Source organism: Salmo trutta, chromosome 30 (genome assembly GCF_901001165.1).
Source record: "Salmo trutta chromosome 30, fSalTru1.1, whole genome shotgun sequence".
NCBI lineage: Eukaryota > Metazoa > Chordata > Actinopteri > Salmoniformes > Salmonidae > Salmo > Salmo trutta.
The window spans coordinates 19345476-19370008 of NC_042986.1; the positions used below are offsets into that span (position 1 = coordinate 19345476).

The following is a 24533-nucleotide window of genomic DNA, read 5'->3' on the forward strand; positions in this document are numbered from 1 at the left end:
AGGTTGTTTGAATTGTCTGTCTGTCTGTCTGTCTGTCTGTCTGTCTGTCTGTCTGTCTGTCTGTCTGTCTGTCTGTCTGTCTGTCTGTCTGTCTGTCTGTCTGTCTGTCTGTCTGTCTGTCTGTCTGTCTGTCTGTGTATCTGTCTGTGTCTCTGTCTGTGTCTGTGTCTGTGTCTGTGTCTCTGTCTGTGTCTCTGTCTCTGTCTCTGTCTGTGTCTCTGTCTCTGTCTCTGTCTGTGTCTCTGTCTCTGTCTGTTTTCAGAGCCCTGCTCCTCACACCTGGACAGTCTACCACTGACCTGCCTTCAGAGCCCTGCTCCTCACACCTGGACAGTTCACCACTGTCCTTCAGAGCCCTGCTCCTCACACCCAGACAGTCTACCACTGACCTGCCTACAGAGCCCTGCTCCTCACACCCAGACAGTCTACCACTGACCTGCCTTCAGAGCCCTGCTCCTCACACCTGGACAGTCCACAACTGTCCTTCAGAGCCCTGCTCCTCACACCTGGACAGTTCACCACTGACCTGCCTTCAGAGCCCTGCTCCTCACACCTGGACAGTTCACCACTGACCTGCCTTCAGAGCCCTGCTCCTCACACCTGGACAGTTCACCACTGACCTGCCTTCAGAGCCCTGCTCCTCACACCTGGACAGTTCACCACTGACCTGCCTTCAGAGCCCTGCTCCTCACACCTGGACAGTTCACCACTGACCTGCCTTCAGAGCCCTGCTCCTCACACCTGGACAGTTCACCACTGATCTCACACAGATTTAGAGTGTTTTAAATATATCAGTACCAGACAAAAGTTTGGACACGCCTACTAATTTCAGGGTTTTTCTTTATTTGGACTATTTTCTGCATTGTAGAATAATATTGAAGACCATAGAAAATCTGTGGAGGGAGCTGAAGGTTCGAGTTGCCAAACGTCAGCCTCGAAACCTTAATGACTTGGAGAAGATCTGCAAGAGGAGTGGGACAAAATCCCTCCTGAGATGTGTGCAAACCTGGTGGCCAACTACAAGAAACGTCTGACCTCTGATTGCCAACAAAGGTTTTCCCACCAAGTACTAAGTCATGTTTTGCAGAGGGGTCAAATACTTATTTTCCTCATTAAAATGCAAATCAATTTATAACATTTTTGACATGCATTTTTCTGGATTTTTTTGTTGTTATTCTGTCTCTCACTGTTCAAATAAACCTACCATTAAAATTATAGACTGATCGTTTCTTTGTCAGTGGGCAAACATACAAAATCAGCAGGGGATCAAATACTTTTTTCCCTCACTGTAGCGTTCAATCAGAGTGCATTACAAGTAGCGTGACCAGACTCTGAGAAAGAGGAACAACCTCCCACATTCCTCCAATCACCAGTCACGGTACTAACAGTACTTCCTTTTTACTAACAGGATAATGACCAGTAGCCTTTCCTGCAGTCAAATGACCTAGTGGACTCATGGGTGGAATGTTATTAATATTTTTCATAATATCACAATTATTTTTTATGCAGAAAATCTGGTGTTTCTGTGTCAAACTGTTTTGTTATATTTCAGTCTTCTGTGATGTCTGCATATAAAGTGTAATATTGGGATGTAAACTGAACACATTTCATCTCCATATCTGACATGGTACAGGTGTCTTCTTTTCTTTAAGCCCATAACCATGTGTGGTGTATACTTTTGTTTCAAAGTAGATTTGTTTAAGACTACCAAGAAACATTGTGTGTGACCCTGATTTAGCCCACTGCAGGTAAAGGTTGAACAAAACTATTCCTTAATGAAGGAGTGTTGTGTAATCAGATGTGTTAGATTTATTTTACTCCATGTTACATTTCTTTGGCACTGTTAGATTGTTAGATCATAGCCTCAATGTCACTGGCCAGTGTGTGGAACAGAGCTGAGGTAATGTTTGGCCTAACGTAGCACAATATTTGGCAGATATCCCCACCAGCAGAAGCAGTGGACCACATTTTGCTGATCTTTGTCCAGAAACGGCATCATGAAGGAGTCGACTGCCTTGCGCTTTGCCAACGTCCTCATTACCTACCCCGACATTCCCAAACCCACCGTCACTAATAGGTTCGCTGTCTGCCATCCTCTGTTTCAAGGCTGTCCATCAACATTATGTCCTCAATGTTTTTTATTGCAAAACTGAAATCTCAACAATGGAGTCTTTGTTTGATCCCACAGATGTTCCCAGACCACCACCTCTTCATGCTCCAGCTCCTCCAGCTGCAGAGCCCAGACAGCAGTAGGACCCTGAGTCACAGGCTCGCCCACCCCTCCCTACAGAGGCCACGTACATTTCCCATATACAGCTCATGTCAGCTCCACACCCTGGCCCTTTGTTATGGCTATTACAGAGTCATTAAGTGTATTCCTCATCATTGACATTGTGTTTAAGGGGGGGGGGGGGCTGTTTTCATGTCATCTAACCATAGCACTGCCTGAAGTTTGCTAAACGGCATTGGCACTTGAATTGGAACCAGTGCTGTTTTTGCTGACACAAAAATGGAGGTCTTTGGCCACACACACCAGTTCTGGGTTTGGTCTTTGAAAGAGAAATGCGTATGCAGAAAATACCTCATTCCTACTGTAAAATATGGTGGTGTGTCTTTGATGTTATAGGGCTAGTTTGCTTCCACTGTACTTGGGGCTCTTGTTAATGTCAACGGGGGTGGCAGGTAGCCTAGTGGTTAGAGCGTTGGGCCTGTAACCGAAAGGTTGCTAGATTGAATCCCCGAGTTGACAAGGTAAAAATCTGTCATTCTGCACCTGAACAAGGCAGTTAACCCACTGTTCCCAGCCTGTCATTGTAAATAAGAATTTGTTCTTAACTGACTTGCCTAGTTAAATATAAAAAATAAAACAGCATCATGAACTTCAGCCAAAAACCTGTTTGCTTCTGCCAGGAGTCTGAAACTTGGTCAGAAGTGGATCTTCCAGCAAGACAATAACACCAAGCACACATCAATGATCTGGAAAGATTCTGTATGGAGGAATAGTCGAAGACCCCTCCCAATGTGTTCTCCAATCTCATAAAACATTTTAGAAAAAGGCTCAGTGTTGTTATCCTCACAAGGGGAGGGTGCTGGAATATTTAAAACAGGGGATACAGTCATTTTTACACCTATCTATTTTACTTGTTAAACAAAATATATTTCTCTGGGCAATTGTATTTTGATTAAAATAATAATAATACAAATTTGGCATACAATATAGATAAGTATTTGTACTATATATTTTATACAGTCTTTTTTGCTCATCTTTACGAAGGGATCCAATAATAACACCATCTACAATAGAATTTTCGCCTCCAGAAATGAGCCTAACAACATATTGGTCCATATTATCAGGCTGCTGTGCTGTCATCTTCTCCAAATCGATGAACTGCTACTATTATTTCACAAAAATATGGTATAAGAATAACCAAATTATTCAAATATAGTTAATAAATTAGCCTATTACTCAACAATAACTAGTACATACAAACAAACACCAGTACCTAGTTTCCCCTCCATATTGAAATCAAGAATAAAACAATTAAAAAAGGAGAAATAAACCAACTTACTTCTGTGCAATGTCACATACAATGAAGCTAGGGTGGGCCAATTTCTATTGCAGATTCAGAAATAAAAACTAAAGTTGGTTCTATATGTATTCTGATTGTGATTATTAGGTTTCATAAACATGATCAGTGCTGTTGGTCAATGGTCAGAGTCTGGGAGACAGGCAGGCTGCCTCTGAATGGGAAGAGAAACAGGCTCGCTTGAGTGTACTGCCTGAGGTTCATAGAAACATTCCTTCACTAATTCTGTAGCCTACTAGAAACTAGATATTTTAAGGTTTATAATACTATCAAAGAGCCCACTATAACCATTACCAATTACTACTCCTTTGATAAATAGCACTCATACTCAAGATGTGCATTTCATCACTTGGCAATAGAAACTTCATTAATTTGAAAAATAAAATGTTCTATTTAATTCTTATTAGTGCTTATGAATGTTCAATTTTACTGTACTATTTTATTTGTTCCATGCTAGCTCACAGATTTGAGGGTTTGTTAAGAAGATAGAGTAGAGTGAAAGACTGTTCTCCTTAAAAGCCTTCCTCAACTTTTTTTCCCTCCACAAACCAAGGCTTCTGAGGACTGAACCAAAAACGTAATTAGCTGTGTGGTGTAAAGACAGAAATCTAGTAACTGCCTGGCACTTTTCCTATCAATCAAATAAATTATTGAGGCGGTCAAATTGACCTGTCTCTAATATTGGGGGGGGGTCATGACCCCCCGTCACCCCCGCAAGTTACGCACCTGAACACATTCATACATTGCAAAACAGACAAAAAATGGAATCATAAGGATTAAGGTTTTAAAGTGTCTGTCCTATATCTAGCAAAGCTCAGGAAATATGTATATTTTTTGGGACACATTCTACTTCCATTCATTTTTTAAAACTGTACCGGGTTACCTTCAGTCTTGGAGAACACCACCGTTTGTGAGAATTTCTCCTTTCCATAGAGTGGTCGTATCAGTTTTGTAGGCCAAACCGTTCGGAATCTACAGATGTTTTCCTGAGAAGACAGATTTTCTGGACGTATCCTGGTCTGCCACTTTCCACCGCAGATGCAGAAGGCTTTTGATGGGGATTTAGGCACGGGTGCGTCAATCGACTCTTAAGGATTTAGTCAGGTATTAACATTTTCAAATTCAATTTCAAATCGCTATCATCTAGTCATGTTCCTCAGAAAGCTAGGCAGCCTGTAATCTCTTGCCTCCGTACCTCACTAAGGACAGGCAGGGGGAGGCAGACTGCTGTTGTCTCCATGAGCAGGCCCAGAGAGAGCACACCTGACCTCAAACAGCAGTCTCAGTGGCCTCAGAGGAGAGCAAGCTCTCATAGGCCACCTACACCTACAGAGAACGGTCAAAAGGTCAAGGTAGATAATGCAGCAGTGCCAGTAATAATGCTTACATTACATGAGTTAATAGTTGTAATTACTTAAAAATACACTTAGGTACACTTGCAGGATGTACTGTATCAACTGTAAATATATATTTAGGGACCTATTCAATCAAACATGGATATTTATTTTCCAGGAAAGCCAAAACATTGTTATTTGTATGCTGCAAAAAATGCTTCTAAGATCTAGGTACCTGTTATCTTGAACAAAAATGTTTTTTTGTGAATAGCAGAAGGAGAGTTAGAAGAGGACTCCCAAGAAGAGAGTCCAGCCACAACCCCAGTCCTATACCTGACAGAAGATCCAGCACTGTACCCATTACAGTATATTACCCAGGCCTGTGGCCATCCCACACCCCAGCCACACCCTTACCTCAGGTAAAACACCCATCATAGCTCACACTGACTCAGGTAACATAGTGAGCTAGGTATGTATAATAACACATTGTACTTCGCATCACAGGAAGAGTTTGAGGCATAGAGGACAAGTGTCCAGTAGAGGAATAGTGATTGTCCCGACAGACTCATCCAGGGAGGAGGAACAGGGAGACACTTGGAGAAGCTGAGGATGGATGAAATAGAGAGGAAGAGTTAGAGAGAGTTGAAGAAGAATGTGATGGGAGGAATAAAAGTGGGGTTACGGTAGAGATGGAAATTGATGGGAGCGACCTAGAGGAGAGACAGAAGAAAGGCTCAAAGATGGAGTGAAGAGAGAGAACAGATCAGATGATGAAACCAGAGCGTTGACACCAGGGGGGGAAGAAGTTTGGAGAACAGAGCTTTACCCTGATGTAAGTTCACAAACTTTTGTAAGCAGATAGATTCAGTCAAAACATTCATATTTACAATTCAAAACCAAAATAGTTCTACTCCAGTGAAATACTTTAGTGGAGAATGCCATGGCATGTGAAGCATGTCTTGGGAATTGTATGCATGATATGTCTCAATGCAGTGTTTACTTTGCATAATGAAATGCTTAACAGCAGAGAGGGAGAATGATTCATCCTTTCCATGGTACGGTTAATGGGTCAATAAAACTATTTCCATAATCCAGTAAATGATGCATGGTTTACACCAGGGCTCTCCAACCCTGTTCCTGGACAGCTGCCCTCCTGTAGGTTTTTTCTCCAAACCCAGTTGTAACTAACCTGATTCAGCTTATCAACCAGATAATTATTAGAATCAGGTGCGCTAGATTAGGGTTGGAGCAAAAGCCTACAGGACAGTAACGCTCCAGGAACAGGTTTGGAAAGCTCTGGTTTCCACTATAAAATGACTAGTCATGCTAGACAAGTGCTTTAGCTGTAACACTGAAACAAATGATAAAACCTAGTGTACATGTTCGAAAAGGCTATCATAGAATGAACAACTATTTATCATGATCTTTATTATGCTGGATTATAGTAGATGAGATGTGTTTTCTGTTTTCCTCAAGAGTGCTGACTTTTCCTCTGTCCTAGACATAGTGTCAGATTACAGTTACCCAGAGATTACAGTCAGCAGAGGTACAGTAAGCTTCATAACATAACCCATATTCACGGTATTACCTCCGTTCATCATTTAACACTAATGTATGAATTTGGTATTAGGCAGTAGTATCAGGTCCCTGAGTACCTCTGGAGTCTTAACTCCCATCCATCACAGACATGGACCAATATACACATCCACGTGAGTAAAGGCAGTATTACCTCAGACAACTAACTCCTACAGTATATAGGGCTTATTGCATATCATATAATCCATATGTACATTCCCTTCAATTCCTCCAACGCTACAACTTTCTAGTCTTCTCTCTAAAGACAGATCATCAGTTGTCTCCTCCTTTGTGAAGGTCAACACAGATAAGGTAGGTGACAAAGAAAGGAAGCTTTTTACCACTATAGTTAAATAACAAATTGCTATTGAATATGTTATTTTCTCACCATCAGAGTTCTGCCAAAGACCCAGCCAAGAAAGGCAGGACACAGTGGCGTTCTGCTCTACCTCAGCTGGAGGACAGTGTTGAGGTCTGGGTAGAGAAGGAGCTCCTGAGGTGAGGGGGCTGGTGCATGTATTACAGTAGTGTGTTTCTCAAAACAATTTCATCAGATACTAATCACTGAACAAAAATATAAATGCAACATGTAACAGTATTTAAGATTTTAATGAGTTACTGTTCATATATGGAAATCAGTCAATTGAAATAAATTCATTAGGCCCTAATCTATGGATTTCACAAGACTGGGAATACAGATATGCATCTGTTGTTCACACATACCTTTGCTGATGTCACAATGTTGACATCAGCAAACCCCTTCACCCACACGTCGCCATACAAGCTGTCTGCCATCTGCCCGGTACAGATGAAACCGGGATTCATCGGTGAAGAGCACAATTCTACAGCGTGCCAGTGGCCATCAAAGCTGAGCATTTGCGCACTGAAGTCGGTTAAGACGTCGAACTGCAGTCAGGTCAAGACCCTGGTGAGGACGACGAGCACACAGATGAGCTTCCCTGAGACGGTTTCTGACAGTTTGTGCAGAAATTCTTCAGTTGTGCAAAGCTACAGTTTCATCAGCTGTCCGGGTGGCTGGTTTCAGACAATCCCGCAGGTGAAAAAGCCGGATGTGGAGGTCCTGGGCTCGTGTGGTTCCACGTGGTCTGAGCTTGTGAGGCAGGTTGGACGCATCATGTCAGTGATTCTCTCATTAACACAGGTGTGAGTGTTGACAAGGACAAGGCTGGAGATCACTCTGTCATGCTGATTGAGTTCGAATAACAGACTGGAAGCTTCAAAAGCAGGGTGGTGCTTGGAATCATTGTTCTTTCTCTGTCAACCATGGTTGCCTGCAAGGAAACACGTGCCGTCATCATTGCTTTGCACAAAAAGGGCTTCACAGGCAAGGATATTGCTGCCAGTAAAATTGCACCTAAATCAACCATTTATCGGATCATCAAGAACTTCAAGGAGAGCGGTTCAATTGTTCTGAAGAAGGCTTCAGGGCGCCCAAGAAAGTCCGGCAAGCGCCAGAACCATCTCCTAAAGTTGATTCAGCTGCGGGATCGGGGCACCACCAGTACAGAGCTTGCTCAGGAATGGCAGCAGGCAGGTGTGAGTGCATCTGCATGCACAGTGAGGCGAAGACTTTTGGAGGATGGCCTGGTGTCAAGAAGGGCAGCAAAGAAGCCACTTCTCTCCAGGAAAAACATCAGGGACAGAATGATATTCTGCAAAAGGTACAGGGATTGGACTGCTGAGGACTGAGGTAAAGTCATTTTCTCTGATGAATCCCCTTTCCGATTGTTTGGGGCATCCGGAAAAAAGCTTGTCCGCAGAAGACAACCTACCAACAGTCTTGTGTCATGCCAACAGTAAAGCATCCTGAGACCATTCATGTGTGGGGTTGCTTCTCAGCCAAGGGAGTGGGCTCACTCACAATTTTGCCTAAGAACACAGCCATGAATAAAGAATGGTACCAACACATCCTCCGAGAGCAACTTCTCCCAACCATCCAGGAACAGTTTGGTGATGAACAATGCATTTTCCAGCATGACGGAGCATCTTGCCATAAGGCAAAAGTGATAACTAAGTGGCTCGGGGAACAAAACACCGATATTTTGTGTCCATGGCCAGGAAACTCCCCAGACCTTAATCCCATTGAGAACTTGTGGTCAATCCTCAAGAGGCCTGTGGACAAACAAAAACCCACAAATTCTGACAAACTCCAAGCATTGATTATGCAAGAATGGGCTGCCATCAGTCAGGATGTTGCCCAGAAGTTAATTGACAGGATGCCAGGGCGGATTGCAGAGGTCTTGAAAAAGAAGGGTCAACAATGCAAATATTGACTCTTTGCATCAACTTCATGTAATTGTCAATAAAAGCCTTTGAGACTTATGAAACGCTTGTAATTATACTACTTACTATTCCATAGTAACATCTGACAAAAATATCTATAGACTCTGAAGCAGCAAACTTTGTGGAAATTAATATTTGTGTCCTTCTCAAATCTTTTGGCCACGACTGTACAGTAGATGCTTTAGACCCTAGCATGGGTAACACTTTATAATAAAGTTAATAAACCATTTATTAGGCATTCCCAGTTCTCACCAAATGTTAAGCTAGTTATTTACACATTTATAAAAACGTTTAAATTACGTATTAATGATTTGTAACATAAGATAATGTACAAGATGTTTAATATAGGTCCTTATAAACCATTCACTAATCATTAGCAGTCTTTTTGCAGTCACTAATCTAAATAATTTCATCTACAGTGCATTTAATATCGTAACACACTACATAAAGTAGACAAAATATAGACACATTAATATAGGAATTAACATACATTTTAAATGAACAGGATGAAAAGCTAATACAATAAAACCAAAGAACAATAAAATGATTGGAAGAAGGCGTGTTTGATATACAACCCTCAATGGTATTGTAGATACCCCTACCTGCATTCTCCATCAAATAATAAACAGAGCAAGTGCACTTCTCTAAGGTCAAATATTACTTGCATTGTACTCAGTCCGTCCATTAGATTTACAACCCCTCCTTGTGTTAAGCAATTCTAATCAGTATCCGAGATTTAAGGAACTTTTATGGTAAGGTGCATTACAGTGGAATGGAACATAACTTGACAAAAAAGTATTATAGTCTACTAAACACTTTATTTTCCAAAGTAGAATGCATTATGAAAAAAACAAAACTCAAATAGTAAACAAATCAAAAACAACTAAATCCACATTTATTTACAAAGCATTTTTGCAGTTTGGGTTGAGTACTTTCTTATGGAGCATGTCAGTGTTCAACACTTACAATATCAAACCATGCAACCTGTTTGGTCATTCCTGTTATCGACTGTCTAGAATCAGGGCTATGCAACTCTGTTCATTGAGAGCTGCCGTCCAGGAACAGGGTTAGAGAGCCCTGGTCTAGAACTTTAACCAGGTAGACCGTATCCACCTGAGACTGCCCCAAAAAACATGTTTTCGTGAACACAATAATTAACATCATAGTGTAAACATAGCTTCATACAACACAAAAGGGCTGCATTTAGACAGGCAGCCAAATGCAGATCTTTTTTTCACTAATTGCTCTTTTGTTTAACCAGAACAGCTCTGAAAAAAGATCTGTGAAAAGATGTGATTGGTCAAAAGACCAATTAGGGGAAACGATACCAGTATTGGGCTGCTTGTGTAAACGCAGCCTATGGTACATTTAAAAACATTGCTTTATACACCAACTGGAAACAAATAGAATGGGAACAAAAGTGCCCACTATACCACAGATAATTCCCCTTAGGCTTTGCTGTAATAACTATGTACATACAAAATGATTTTCATTGTGATGAGCAATGATACAGTACTGAACCGATAACTGACTCTGCCTATCCCCTCTTGCCAAGTCAAACTATGACAAAAAAACAGTATTTTTCTCAAAGTTTTCACAGTTCAAGCATTAGAATGAAGATCCAGAGATCCCCACTTTTCCAAATGCACACCTCAACTAGTTGATTATTGTGGCAGCTGCAGTGCAGAGATTGCCATCTTGTTTTGTCAAGCTTGATCTATGAAGCCTTTTGTGCCCTCTCCTCCACATACAGTTGCATCTAAACAAAGAAAATATGTTGTTACATACAAATTGTACACAACATGAAATTTTTCACATTCAAACAATATTACCGTCTATTACTATGGGCTTTCATACAAGTGTTGTAATCTTCACAAAGAACCATGCCATTGTTGACCTCCAGCTTACTTTCACAATGTCTGATGTAATGGTCTTCAGGGGTATGAGTCTGGGCTCCTGCATGTGTACTTCCTGCTCATCTGCAACTATCCATGGAAAATCCTGGAGGGGAACATGACAACATCACATGTGGAGTGTACAGGCCCACACACTAGAATACAACATGTATTTATTTGATTTATTTCACCTTTATTTAACCAGGTAGGCAAATTGAGAACAAGTTCTCATTTACAATTGCGACCTGGCCAAGATAAAGCAAAGCAGTTCGACACATACAACAACACAGAGTTACACGGAGTAAAACAAACATACAGTCAATAATATAGTAGAAAAATAAGTCTATATACAAAGTGAGTAAATGAGGTGAGATAAGGGAGGTAAAGGCAAAAAAGGCCATGGTGGCAAAGTAAATACAATATAGCAAGTAAAACACTGGATTGGTAGATTTGTAGTGGAAGAAAGTGCAAAGTAGAAATAATGGGGTGCAAAGGAGCAAAATAAATAAATAAATAAATACAGTAGGGGAAGCGGTAGTTGTTTGGGCTAAATTATAGATGGGCTATGTACAGGTGCAGTAATCTGTGAGCTGCTCTGACAGCTGGTGCTTAAAGCTAGTGAGGGAGATAAGTGTTTCCAGTTTTAGAGATTTTTGTAGTTCGTTCCAATCATTGGCAGCAGAGAACTGGAAGGAGAGGCGGCCGAAGGAGGAATTGGCTTTGGGGGTGACCAGAGAGATATACCTGCTGGAGCACATGCTACAGGTGGGTGCTGCTATGGTGACCAGCAAGCTGAGTTAAGGGGGAACTTTACCTAGCAGGGTCTTGTAGATGACCTGGAGCCAGTGGGTTTGGCGACGAGTATGAAGCGAGGGCCAGCCAACGAGAGCGTACAAGTCGCAGTGGTGGGTAGTATATGGAGCTCTGCTGATAAAAACGGATGGCACTGTGATAGACTGCATCCAATTTATTGAGTAGGGTATTGGAGGCTATTTTGTAAATGACATAGCCGAAGACGAGGATCAGTAGGATGGTCAGTTTTACGAGGGTATGTTTGGCAGCATGAGTGAAAGATGCTTTGTTGCGAAATAGGAAGCCAATTCTAGATTTAACTTTGGATTGGAGATGTTTGATGTGAGTCTGGAAGGAGAGTTTACAGTCTAACCAGACACCTAGGTATTTGTAGTTGTCCACATATCCTAAGTCCAGAGTAGTGATGCGGGCAGGTGCAGGCAGTGATCGGTTGAAGAGCATGCATTTAGTTACTTGTATTTAAGAGCAGTTGGAGGCCACGGAAGGAGAGTTGTATGGCATTGAAGCTTGTCTGGAGGGTAGTTAACAGTGTCCAAAGAAGGGCCAGAAGTATACAGAATGGTGTCATCTGCATAGAGGTGGATCAGAGACTCACCAGTAGCAAGAGTGACATCATTGATGTATACAAAGAAGAGAGTCGGCCCAAGAATTTAACCCTGTGGCACCCCCATAGAGACTGCCAGAGGCCCGGACAACAGGTCCTCCGATTTGACACACTGAACTCTATCGGAGACGTAGTTGGTGAACCAGGCGAGGCAATCATTTGAGAAACCAAGGCTATTGAGTCTGCCGATGAGGATGTGGTGATTGACAGAGTCGAATGCTTTGACCAGGTCAATGAATACAGCAGCACAGTATTATTTCTTATCGATGGCGGTTAAGATATCGTTTAGGAACTTGAGCATGGCTGAGGTGCACCCATGACCAGCTCTGAAACCAGATTGCATAGCGGAGAAGGTGCGGTGGGATTCGAAATGGTCGGTAATCTGTTTGTTGACTTGGCTTTCGAAGACCTTAGAAAGGCAGGGTAGGATAGATATAGGTCTGTAGCAGTTTGGGTCAAGAGTGCCCCCCCCCCTTTGAAGAGGGGGATGACCGCAGCTGCTATCCAATCTTTGGAAATCTCAGACGACACGAAAGAGGTTGAACAGGCTAGTAATAGGGGTTGCAACATATTCGGCAGATCATTTTAGAAAGAAAGTGTCCAGATTGTCAAGCCCGGCTGATTTGTAGGGGTCCAGATTTTGCCGCTCTTTCAGAACATCAGCTGACTGGATTTGGGAGAAGGAGAAATGGGGAAGGCTTGGGCGAGTAACTGTGGGGGGTGCAGTGCTGTTGACCGGAGTAGGGGTAGCCAGGTGGAAAGCATAGCCAGCCGTAGAAAAATGCTTATTGAAATGTTCAATTATAGTGGATTTATCGGTGGTGACAGAGTTTCCTATCCTCAGTGCAGTGGGCAGCTGGGAGGAGGTGCTCTTATTCTCCAAGGACTTTACAGTGTCCCAGAACTTTTTTGAGTTTGTGTTGCAGGAAGCAAATTTCTGCTTGAAAAAGCTAGCCTTGGCTTTTCTAACTGCGTATATTGGTTTCTAACTTCCCTGAAAAGTTGCATATCACAGGGGCTGTTCGATGCTAATGCAGAACGCCACAGGATGTTTTTGTGTTGGTTAAGGGCAGTCAGTTCTGGAGAGAACCAAGGGCTATATCTGTTCCTGGTTCTAAATTTCTTGAATGGGGCATGCTTATTTAAGATGGTGAAGGCATTTTTTTTTTAATAACCAGGCATCCTCTACTGAAGGGATGAGGTCAATATCCTTCCAGGATACCCGGGCCAGGTCGATTAGAAAGGCCTGCTCGATGAAGTGTTTCAGGAAGCGTTTGACAGTGATGAGTGGAGGTCGTTTGACCGCTGACCCATTATGGATGCAGGCAATGAGGCAGTGATCGCTGAGATCTTGGTTGAAAACAGCAGAGGTGTTTTTAGAGGGCAAGTTGGTTAGGATGATATCTATGAGGGTGCCCGTGTTTTAAGGCTTTGGGGTGGTACCTGGTAGGTTCATTGATAATTTGTGTGAGATTGAGGGCATCAAGCTTAGATTGTAGGATGGCTGGGGTGTTAAGCATGTCCCATTTTAGGTCACCTAGCAGCACGAGCTCTGAAGATAGATGGGGGCAATCAGTTCACATATGGTGTCCAGAGCACAGCTGGGGCAGAGGGTGGTCTATAGCAGGCGGCAACGGTGAGAGACTTGATTTTAGAGAGGTGGATTTTTAAAAGTAGAAGTTCAAATTGTTTGGGTACAGACCTGGATAGTAGGACAGAACTCTGCAGGCTCTCTCTGCATTAGATTGCAACACCGCCCCCTTTGGCCGTTCTATCTTGTCTGAAAATGTCCTAGTTAGGGATGGAGATTTCAGAGTTGGTGGTCTTCCTAAGCCAGGATTCAGACACGGCTAGGACATCCGGGTTGGCAGAGTGTGCTAAAGCAGTGAATAAAACTAACTTAGGGAGGAGGCTTCTAATGTTAACATGCATGAAACCAAGGCTATTACGGTTACAGAAGTCATCAAAAGAGAGCGCCTGTGGAATAGGAGTGGAGCTAGGCACTTCAGGGCCTGGATTCACCTCTACATCGCCAGAGAAGGAGTAGGATAAGGGTACAGCTAAAAGCTATGAGAATTGGTCGTCTAGGACGTCCGGAACAGAGAGTAAAAGGAGCAGGTTTCTGGGGGTGATAAAATAGCTTCAAGGTATTATGTACAGACAAAGGTATGGTAGGATGTGAATACAGTGGAGGTAAACCTAGGCATTGAGTGATGATGAGAGAGATATTGTCTCTAGAAACATCATTGAAACCATGTGATGTCATCGCATGTGTGGGTGGTAGAACTGAGAGGTTGGATAAGTTATAATGAGCAGGGCTAGAGGCTCTACAGTGAAATAAGCCAATAAACACTAACGAGAACAGCAATGGACAAGGAATATTGATATTAAGGAGAGGCATGCTTAGCCAAGTGATCAAAAGGGTCCAGTGAGTAGTGAGGTCGGTTGCGGTCACGGCGATTCAGACAGCTAGCCAGGCCATGGGTAGCAAGTTGGCAGAAGATGGCCTGTTTTTAGCCACCTCGTGCGTTTCCGTCGGTAGATTAGTGGGGTTCCGTGTGGTAGAGGGGACCAATCCAATTGGCAAAACGTTTATAGTGGCCCAAGAAAATTGGCCGATAGACCTATTCAGATAGCAGCCGATTAGACAGCTAACGATTAGCTGGCCGCAGATGGGCGTTCAGGTTACGTCGCGACGGAGGGGCCAGTTGGATAACTCCCTCGGGCAGATAACGTCGGTAGACATTATAGTCGTGAAGGCCCGATGGGGCTCCGCATCGGCAGTAAAACGGGTCTGGATAGGGGATTGTAGCCCAGGAGTGGCTAATGGAACTCTTCAGCTGGCTAGCTCCAGAATAATTGATGTTAGCTCCGGGACCGACGTTTGCCAATAGTCACTCGGATAGCAGCTAGCTAGCTGCAAGATCCAGGTGTAAATGTCCAGAGCTTGCGGTAGAAATCCGGGGATATGGAGAGAAAATAGGTCAGGTATGCTCTGGTCTGAGTCGCGCTGTACAAAACTGGAGATAGCTTTTCGAGCTAAGGGATAGCTGATGACCGCCAACCGTGGTTAGCGGAGTTCTAACGTTAGCTAGTGAACTGGCTAACTTCTGGCTAGCTTCTGTTGTGGATTTCAGATATGAGGTAAATAATACTTTTTTTTTTTAATTGGTGAGGCGAGTTGAATGAATGTGATTGAATATGATTGAATGTAGGTACACAAACAAGTCAGTGTATTACAATCAACACACATTCTGCATTGAAATGTCATGTTTTTGACAACACTGACCTTGATGACCTGAACCTTCTCCATGTTGCGCGTGGCAGCCTCCCTGGTGTGGACCAGCACTGTAAACGTACATCCTGGGACAGTGGAAAGTAAATAGACGTATTAGAATACTATGACCGCTGCTAGACAACAACTTAACAGAAATTGTATGTATAATGTGTATTTTTATATTGTATAATACAGGGCACATTTGGAAAAGAGACCTAGGTCTCAATATGACTTCCCTGTCAAAACAAATATCCACAAGGGAATTTGTTTGGGAATGCAAGACTTAAATAGCAGCAGACCTCCAGCTATCGATTTTCACAGAGATGTTTTTCACTGAGTGTCTCTCCATTCTCCAATATAGCTTTTCTATCTTACCCGGTGGGTTGTTTTCCAGAACTGCATCACATACACTGATCTTCAGGATAACCGCCCTCAGTAACTGTTCCACGTGTGACAGCAATGTATCAGAGCTGTAGAACCAGAAGAGTAACTCGTAAAAGCTCAAGGTATCGAAAAGGGCATTCCAACAACAAACCATATTAAATCAAATAAAATTGTATTTGTCACATGCGCCGAATACAACAGGTGTAGACTTCACCTCGAAATGCTTAATTACAAGCCCTAAAAAGAAAGAACATTTGAGAAAAAAAAACAAGGAAAATAGTAACACAATAAAATAACAAGGCTATATACAAGGAGTAACGGTACAGAGTCAATGTGTTTGGGGTACAAGGTAGTTGGTGATTGAGGTAATATGTACATGTAGGTAGGGGTAAAAGTGACTTGGCAATCAGGATAGATAATAGCAGTAACGTATGTGAAGAGTGTGAAAGTGTGTTTATGTGTGTGTCTATGTGGCGTCAATATGCATGTGTCTTGTGTGTGTGAGCATATGTATTATGTGTGTGTGTGTGTGTGTGTGTTTGTTGCAGTGTCAGAGTGGTGTGTGAGTAGAGTCCAGTGAGTGTACATAGAGCCAGTGTAAGAGAGTCAGTGCAACAAAAAAAGGGGGACAATGCAAATAGTTCAGGTAGCCATTTGATTAACTGTTCAACAGTCTTATGGCTTGGGGTAAAAGCTGTTCAGGATCCTTTTGGTCCCAGACTTGGCGCTCCGGTACCGCTGCCGTGCGGTAGCACAGAAAACAGTCTATGATGTGGGTGGCTGGAGTCTTTGAAAAATGTTTGGGCCTTCATCTGAAACCGCCTGGTACAGAGGTCCTGGATGGCAGGAAGCTTGGTTCCAGTGATGTACTGGGCCGTACGCACTACCTTCTGTAGAGCATTACGGTCGAATGCCAAGCCGTTGCCATACCAAGCTGTGATGCAGCCAGTCAAGATGGTCTCATTGGTGCAGCTATATAACTTTTTGAGGATGTATTTCAACCTTCTGAGGGGGAAGAGGTGTTGTCATGCCCTCTTCACAACTGTGTTGGTGTGTATGGACCATGCTAGGTCCTTAGTGATGTAGACACAGAGGAACTTGAAGCTCTCGACCCGCTCCACTACAGCCCTGTTGATGTGAATGGGGGCGTGCTCGGCCCTACATTTCCTGTAGTCCATGATCAGCTCCTTTGTCTTGATATAGTTGAGGGAGAGGTTGTTGTACTGACACCACACTGCCAGGTCTCTGACCTCCTCCCTGTAGGCTGTCTCATCATTGTCAGTGACCAGGCCTACCACTGTCGTATCGTCTGCAAACTGAATGATGGTGTTGGAGTCATGCGCGGCCACACAGTCGTGGGTGAACAGGGAGTATGGGAGGGGACAAAGCACGCACCCCTGAGGGGCCCCCGTATTCATGGTCAGCATAGGTGATGTGTTGTTGTCTACCCTCATCACCTGGGGGCTACACATCAGGGGCTGCCCATCCAGGTGCAGAGGGAGATGTTCAGTCCCGCGGTCCTGAGCGTAATGATGAGCTTAAAGGAGAACTATGGTGTTGAACGTGATGAGCAGTAGTCAATGAACACCATTCTCACGTAGGTGTTCCTTTTGTCCAGGTGGGAAAATGGCAATGTGGAGCGCAATAGAGATTGCATCAGAGATTGCATCATCTGTGGATCTGTTGGGGCAGTATGCGAATTGGAGTAGGTCTAGGGTGTCTGGGATGATAGTGTTGATGTGAGCCATGACCAGCCTTTCAAAGTATTTCATGGCTACAGATGTGAGTGCTACTGGACAAAAGGTCATTTAGACACGTTACCTTGGCGTTCTTGGGGACAGGGACTATGGTGGTCTGCTTGAAACATGTAGGTATTAAAGATTAGGGTTGTCATGATGCCAGTATCGCAATACTACAATACCTGATTTTCCATGGCAAAAAGGAAAACACAAAGCAGACTAAACACTTTGGTCCTTTAAAAAGCCTACTGTACATAAAATATGTGCTATAGCTTGGAAAATTTATGTGATTCTGGGTGACAACATAAGGCTTTCCAACATTAAGACTGTTTTCCTCAGGTAATTTTGCCCGTTTCATGTTTTTTTTCCTTGCCATGATACATCTGTGTATCGCAATACTGGTATCGTGACAACGCTATTACAGATTGGGTCAGAGAAGTTGAAAATGTCAGTGAAGATATATACACTCACCTGATGGATAAAAGAGGAGGCTGTGAAATCTCAAAGACAAATCTCTCAACTGGATGATGCTCTTTGTCCATGATGACCACCACCACTTTTTCTGCATCATTCTGAGGGAGCAATGTAGAACTTCATGTGAGTAATATGTACTCAAAAAAAGTGTGCCCTCATGCAATAACATATTTAGTATGATGAGCCATTGGGTTTGCAAGACTATGTCAATCATATGTAGGCTAATGTATTCTCTCACCTTCTCAATGAGGGGTTTTACACAGTGAAGAGTATCATGGATGTATTGGTTCAGCTCTGGGTGGCATGACATCTAGAAGGTAATGCAACATGAGTGATGGATATTTTGCAGATAACCGTTAATAGTAGCTGAATAGTTATTACACCGGTGATATTATAACCTTACCTGTACAGGTACATTGTATTTCTTTCTCTTCTGGAATATTCCAGATGGGTACACCTCTCGTACATAGAGGATGAGATGAATAGCCACTTCCAAAAACTCACACAAGATGTCAGCCACCACTGCAAAAGAAGACAGGCAGTAACGAAGATTAAGTCTAAGTAACGAAGCTTGAGTCTATATAAAAATTAAATTGCTCAATTGAAATGCACATTTTACAGGTCGATGTAAAATAATTGATATAGCTAGCTACCTTGTCCAAAATTGAGGTCTTGTCTTGTTAGCGTTGTCATTTTCTGGTGGCTGAGGGATGAGAAAACAAATAATGTCGAATGATATGAGGCCACCTAACGAACGTTTCAAACGTCAAAAAAGGAATTGCAACATGGAACAATTCAACCTCTGAAAACCGTAAGACTGTCGTTTTTAAATATGTTCTCAGGATTTAATCATAATATGCAGCAAAGATGCGAATAATACCTACAACGTCTGTATATTTGTTTACATCCACTGCTTCTTGTCGTCGCTTGGTTATGACGTTGACATGGCGCACACTGATATCGTGTATACACACTAGCTGACTTATTGTGTGCGCTGTGTTGAATCCTCCGTTCCTCCATCTTGGCATTCCCCCACCACTGTAAAAGAAAAATATTTTGGAAGCTATAGAATACCTTTATTAATTTCTACATTCGTTTTGCCACATTTATTATATTACAGATCCCTTAATGCATACCTTAAAATTATAGTATGTGAGCTAAGCATATGTATATGCTTAGCTCCACATACATACAGTATCAGTCAAAAGTTTGAACACACCGACTTAAGTGTTTTTCAATATTTTCACAATTTTTTACATTGTAGAATAATAGTGAAGACCCCAAAACCGTGAAATAACATATGGAATTATGCAGTAACCCAAAAAGTGTTAAACAAATCAAAAAATATTTTATATTGGAGATTCTTCAAAGTAGCCACCCTTTGCATTGATGACAGCTTTGCACACTCTTTGCATTCTGTCAACCAGTTTTTATATTTTTATTTTACCTTTATTTAACCAGGTAGGCAAGTTGAGAACAAGTTCTCATTTACAATTGCGACCTGGCCAATATAAAGCAAAGCAGTTCAACACATACAGCAACACAGAGTTACACATGGAGTAAAACAAACATACAGTCAATAATACAGTAGAAAAATAAGTCTATATACAATGTGAGAAAATGAGGTGAGATAAGGGAGGTAAAGGCAAAAAAGGCCATGGTGGCGGAGTAAATACAATATAGCAAGTAAAACACTGGAATGGTAGATTTGTAGTGGAAGAAAGTGCAAAGTAGAAATAGAAATAATGGGGTGCAAAGGAGCTAAATAAATAAATACAGTAGGGGAAGAGGTAGTTGTTTTAGCTAAATTATAGATGGGCTATGTACAGGTGCAGTAATCTGTGAGCTGCTCTGACAGCTGGTGCTTAAAGCTAGTGAGGGAGATAAGTGTTTCCAGTTTCAGAGATTTTTGTAGTTCGTTCCAGTCATTGGCAGAAGAGAACTGGAAGGAGAGGCGGCCAAAGGAGGAATTGGCTTTGGGGGTGACCAGAGAGATATACCTGCTGGAGCGCGTGCTACAGGTGGGTGCTGCTATGGTGACCAGTGAGCTGAGATAAGGGGGGACTTTACCTAGCAGGGTCTTGTAGATGACCTGTAGCCAGTGGGTATGGCGGCGAGTATGAAGCGAGGACCAGCCAACGAGAGCGTACAGGTCGCAGTGGTGGGTAGTATATGGGGCTTTGGTGACAAAATGGATGGCACTGTGATAGACTGCATCCAGTTTATTGGGTAGGGTATTGGAGGATATTTTGTAAATGACATCGCCGAAGTCGAGGATCGGTAGGATGGTCAGTTTTACGAGGGTATGTTTGGCAGCATGAGTGAAGGATGCTTTGTTGTGAAATAGGAAGCCAATTCTAGATTTATCTTCAGATTGGAGATTTTTGATGTGAGTCTGAAAGGAGAGCTTACAGTCTAACCAGACACCTAGGTATTTGTAGTTGTCCACATATTCTAAGTAAGAACCGATAGCTTTTTGAGCTAAGGGATAGCTGATGACTGCCAACCGTGGCTAGCTGAACTCCAACGTTAGCCAGTGAACTGGCCAACCTCTGGCTAACCTCTGGCTAGCTTCTGTTGTGGATTTCAGATTTTAGGTAAATAATACTTTTTTTAAATTGGTGAGGCGGGTTGCATGAGAGTGTTTTGAGGTTGAGTTTATAGAAAAAATATGTAAAAAGGTATGCGAAGAAAATATGTAAATATATATATACACATGAGACACGACAAGATGAAGGACAAAGACGTCTGACTGTTACGCCATCTTGGATTTAGGTTTTGGTTTCATGAGGTAGTCACCTGGAATGTGTTTCAAGTAACCGTTGTGCCTTGTTAAAAGTTAATTTGTGGAATTTCTTACCTTCTTTATGTGTTTGAGCCAATCAGTTGTGTTGTGACAAGGTTGTGGTGGTATACAGAAGATAGCCCTGTTTTGGTAAAATACCAAGTCCATATTATAGCAAGAACAGTTCAAATAAGCAAAGAGAAACGATAGTCCATCATAGCTTTTAGACATGAAGGTCAGTCAATCCGGAACATTTCAAGAACTTTGAACGCTTCTTCAAGTGCAGTCGAAAAAACATGAAGCGTGATGATGAAACTGGTTCTCGAAGGATCACCACAGGAAAGGAAGACCCAGAGTTTCTTCTTCTGCAGAGGAGAAGTTCATTAGAGTTACCAGCCTCAGAAATTGCAGCTCAAATAAATGCTTCACAGAGTTCAAATAACATACACATCTCAACATCAACTGTTCAGAGGAGACTGCCTCAATCAGGCCTTCATGGTCAAATTGCTGCAAAGAATCCACTACTAACGGATACCAATAATAAGAAGAGACTTGCTTGGGCCAAGAAATACGGTGGAAATCTGTCCTTTCGTCTGATGAGTCCAAATTTGAGATTTTTGGTTCCAACAGCCATGACTTTGGAAGACGCAGAGTAGGTGAACGGATGATTTCCGCTTGTGTGGTTCCCACCGTGAAGCATGAAGGAGGAGGTGTGATGGTGTGGGGGTGCTTTGCTGGTGACACTGTCAGTGATTTATTTAGAATTCAAGGCACACTTAACCAGCATGGCTACCACAGCATTCTGCAGCGATACACCATCCCATCTGGTTTGCACTTAGTGGTACTATCATTTGTTTTTCAACAGGACAATTACCCAAAACACACCTCAAGGCTGTGTAAGGGCAATTTGACCAAGGAGAGTGATGGAGTGCCGCATTAGATGACCTGGCCTCCACAATCCAGACCTCAACCCAATTGAGTAGGACCATAGGGTGAAGGAAAAGCAGCCAACAAGTGCTCAGCATATGTGGGAACTCCTTCAAGACTGTTGGATAAGCATTCCTCATGAAGCTGGTTGAGAGAATACCAAGAGTGTGCAAAGCTGTCATCAAGGCAAAGGGTGGCTACTTTGAAGAATCTAAAATGTAAAATATATTTTGATTTGTTTAACACTTTTTTGGTTACTACATGATTCCATATGTGTTATTTCATAGTTTTGATGTCTTCACTATTATTCTACTAGGTAGAAAATAGTAAAAATAAAGAAAAACCCTTGAATGAGCAGGTGTCCAAACTTTGACTGCTACTGTATAAAAACATTTCAATTAAAGTATACTTGTTTTTAGATTAATGTTACTGTCCCTACTACAAAAATATATATACTTAAATAGATATAATTTTGTCCTTGAAACATTGATTTGAAATACTGTATAATTCTATTCATTTCTTTGGAGGACTGCTCCTACTGGGGAATGCCAAATTATGGCCGACCGGTTGCTTCAAAGCCTCTCAAGGGCCAATATACTGTATAGCATCAGCAATCCAGGTTTATATCCATCATTAGCACACAAAAATAACCAATGCACAAAAATGGCTACACTTTTGAGCTCCATGGGGGCATTTTCATGTGATAGAGAGAATCCCCTGGTCACCAATAGAGACCTGCCAAGAGGAAGGATGTTAAGTGCCACATGCCTTTCAATGCATGACTTTGAACACATTGAATTGTATTTGTTGTAAGAAATGTGCAATATAAATAAAGTTTGATTTGATTGATGACATTACAGCTGTAGAATATTTAATACACTGTAATTTCCACGAGGACAAGTGCAGTTTTTCCATAAACTTTAATTGATAACTTGGGATTTTATCACTTGACATATAAATCATATAGTGGGAAGGATCCTACAAATTAAGACTGTGTGAATGCATGTACCACTTCTAATAAACAAATACTGTTCCTTTGAATATTTGTCTCTGGTCATGATACTACAACACAGGCTGGATGTCTTAACAAAGTCAATTCTGAATGTCAATAGATTTTTAGATTCCTTATGATCAATGACAACATTCTAGAACTGAGTTATCACTCATCTAAGTCTGGTATCTGGTTAATGATAATAACATTGATTAAGTGTCTCTTTCCTTGTGGAATGTTGACAGCCGTATAGAACACATTGTATTGCTAAGATGCTCAAACACAACTTAATAGCTACACTCACCGACACAGGATAAACTTTATCCCTCATGCGGGCCCCGACTAAACCGATAAGTTGCCCCTCACAATAGCTGCACTTCTCCACATGGCCAGACTTTTAGTGGTCTTCCCCTTTTAATGCTCTAATACTCATCCTTGAAAAATGTCATAAGGTCTGAAATAAAAGTCAACATACTGTACAAACAATTATCTAGGCTAAGTAATACAATATTATTTTTTGATCTACTGTTCTGCTAACTAGCTAGCTAAAGTGTTGTCAGTGGCTAGCTAAGACAGAGAAAGGAGACGGAAGAGGTTCGACACTTTATTCAATTAATTTCAGTTATCACGTCCTGACCAGTAAAAGGGGTTGTTTGTTATAGTAGTTTGGTCAGGGCGTGGCAGGGGGTGTTTGTTTAGTGTGTTTCGGGGGGTTTTGGGCAATGTTCTATGTTAGTATATTTCTATGTCTGTGTCTATTTAGTCTATTTCTATGTTCAGGGTTTTGGTTGTCCTTCAATTAGAAGCAGCTGTTCTTCGTTGCTTTTAATTTGAGGCCATATTTAAGTAAGGTTTTTTTTTTTGTCACTGTTTGTGGGTAGTTGTTCCGTGTATAGCGTGTTGCCTTACAGGACTGTTGGTGTTTGTTATTTTGTTAAGTGTTCATGTTCCTTCTCAATAAAAGAAGATGAGTATACACATTCCCGCTGCATTTTGGTCTAATCCATACGACGAACGTTACATCAGTACAGCACATGGATTGGGCAAAGGTCTTTGACCGCGCTGGTGAATGGTAGCTAGCAGTGTCGGCTAGAGATGACGTGCAGGAGCTTCCTGTAGGAAATTGTAGTCTTACTGAGGTTCTCTCTGTAGCTAATTAGCATTTTTTCTAAGTAAATTGAGGCAAAAATATTGATAAAACTCACCTTGCCTGAGAGATAATTAAAGCGATTATCAAAACGTCATGCCAGCTAAGCCTACACCAAACACATACTTAGTTTGAACAGTTTGTAAAATTCACAATGTGAAAAATGAATGGTGAAAAAATGAATCAAACCATCGAAGGATAAAATAATTTATCATCATTGGAAAGAGCCATATAACTACTATCGCATAAGCCTTATCAATTTATGACCAGGTGATGAATGCTGACCTTGATGAAATCATGAACTTTGTTCAAGGCTTCATAATTATAGAGCAAGAGGCACACTTTTCAAGACTATCTGCCTTCAGTCCTTGATAGAGCACAGTGGTGAGTAGACTTCCAGTTATTTTCAGGTTAATTTGGGTGACTAACATGCTGACCACACTGCTTGCGTCACGTGCGCTGAAAATAAATGTACACATACATGTTATTCAATCATTGCACCTACACTGCTCGTGCTTGTCAGCTAGTGTCTGCGTAGCCAGGTGCTAAAATAGAACTTGGTTCTATATGTGATGCTTTACGGGCTGCTAGTCCCGCCTCTCCCGTCTCCTCATTGGTTTTTAGGAACATATACCGACACGCCATCTCATTGGTTTTTAGGAGCATATATCCACTTGTGTGATTGGAAGATAAACTG

At 42.0% G+C, this 24533-nt stretch overlaps 1 protein-coding gene across 4 annotated transcripts; it reads right to left on the minus strand.

Moving 5' to 3' along the window:
- Positions 1–9598: 9598 nt before the first annotated feature.
- Positions 9599–19017, minus strand: mad2l2 (mitotic arrest deficient 2 like 2). 4 transcript variants are annotated; one of them, XM_029723190.1, is made up of 9 exons: positions 18867–18925; positions 18640–18689; positions 18390–18508; positions 18225–18296; positions 17984–18084; positions 15765–15859; positions 15402–15475; positions 10709–10801; positions 9599–10559 (listed from the first exon to the last, which is right to left on the minus strand). In XM_029723190.1, exons 2-9 carry the CDS (start codon positions 18677–18679, stop codon positions 10518–10520), a joined length of 636 nt encoding a protein of 211 aa, XP_029579050.1. In that variant the 5' UTR covers positions 18680–18689; positions 18867–18925; the 3' UTR covers positions 9599–10517. The 4 variants fall into 4 exon arrangements, with proteins under 4 accessions (XP_029579050.1, XP_029579049.1, XP_029579051.1 ...); XM_029723189.1 differs by lacking the exons at positions 9599–10559; positions 10709–10801 and having other exon boundaries at positions 15232–15475; positions 18867–19017; XM_029723191.1 differs by lacking the exons at positions 9599–10559; positions 10709–10801 and having other exon boundaries at positions 15232–15475; positions 18871–19015.
- Positions 19018–24533: the final 5516 nt, after the last annotated feature.

Bases quoted from the DNA above. Each gene is read 5' to 3' on its own strand.
- mad2l2 (XM_029723189.1), bottom strand. From the start codon at position 19,006: ATGGAGGAACGGAGGATTCAACACAGCGCACACAATAAGTCAGCTAGT. The intron at 15,860-17,983 runs GTGAGTGTATAT...CTGGTTCTACAG, and splicing joins CCTCCTCTTTTATCCATCAG to CTCTGATACATTGCTGTCAC. The intron at 15,476-15,764 runs GTAAGATAGAAA...CCACTGTCCCAG, and splicing joins TCTGGAAAACAACCCACCGG to GATGTACGTTTACAGTGCTG.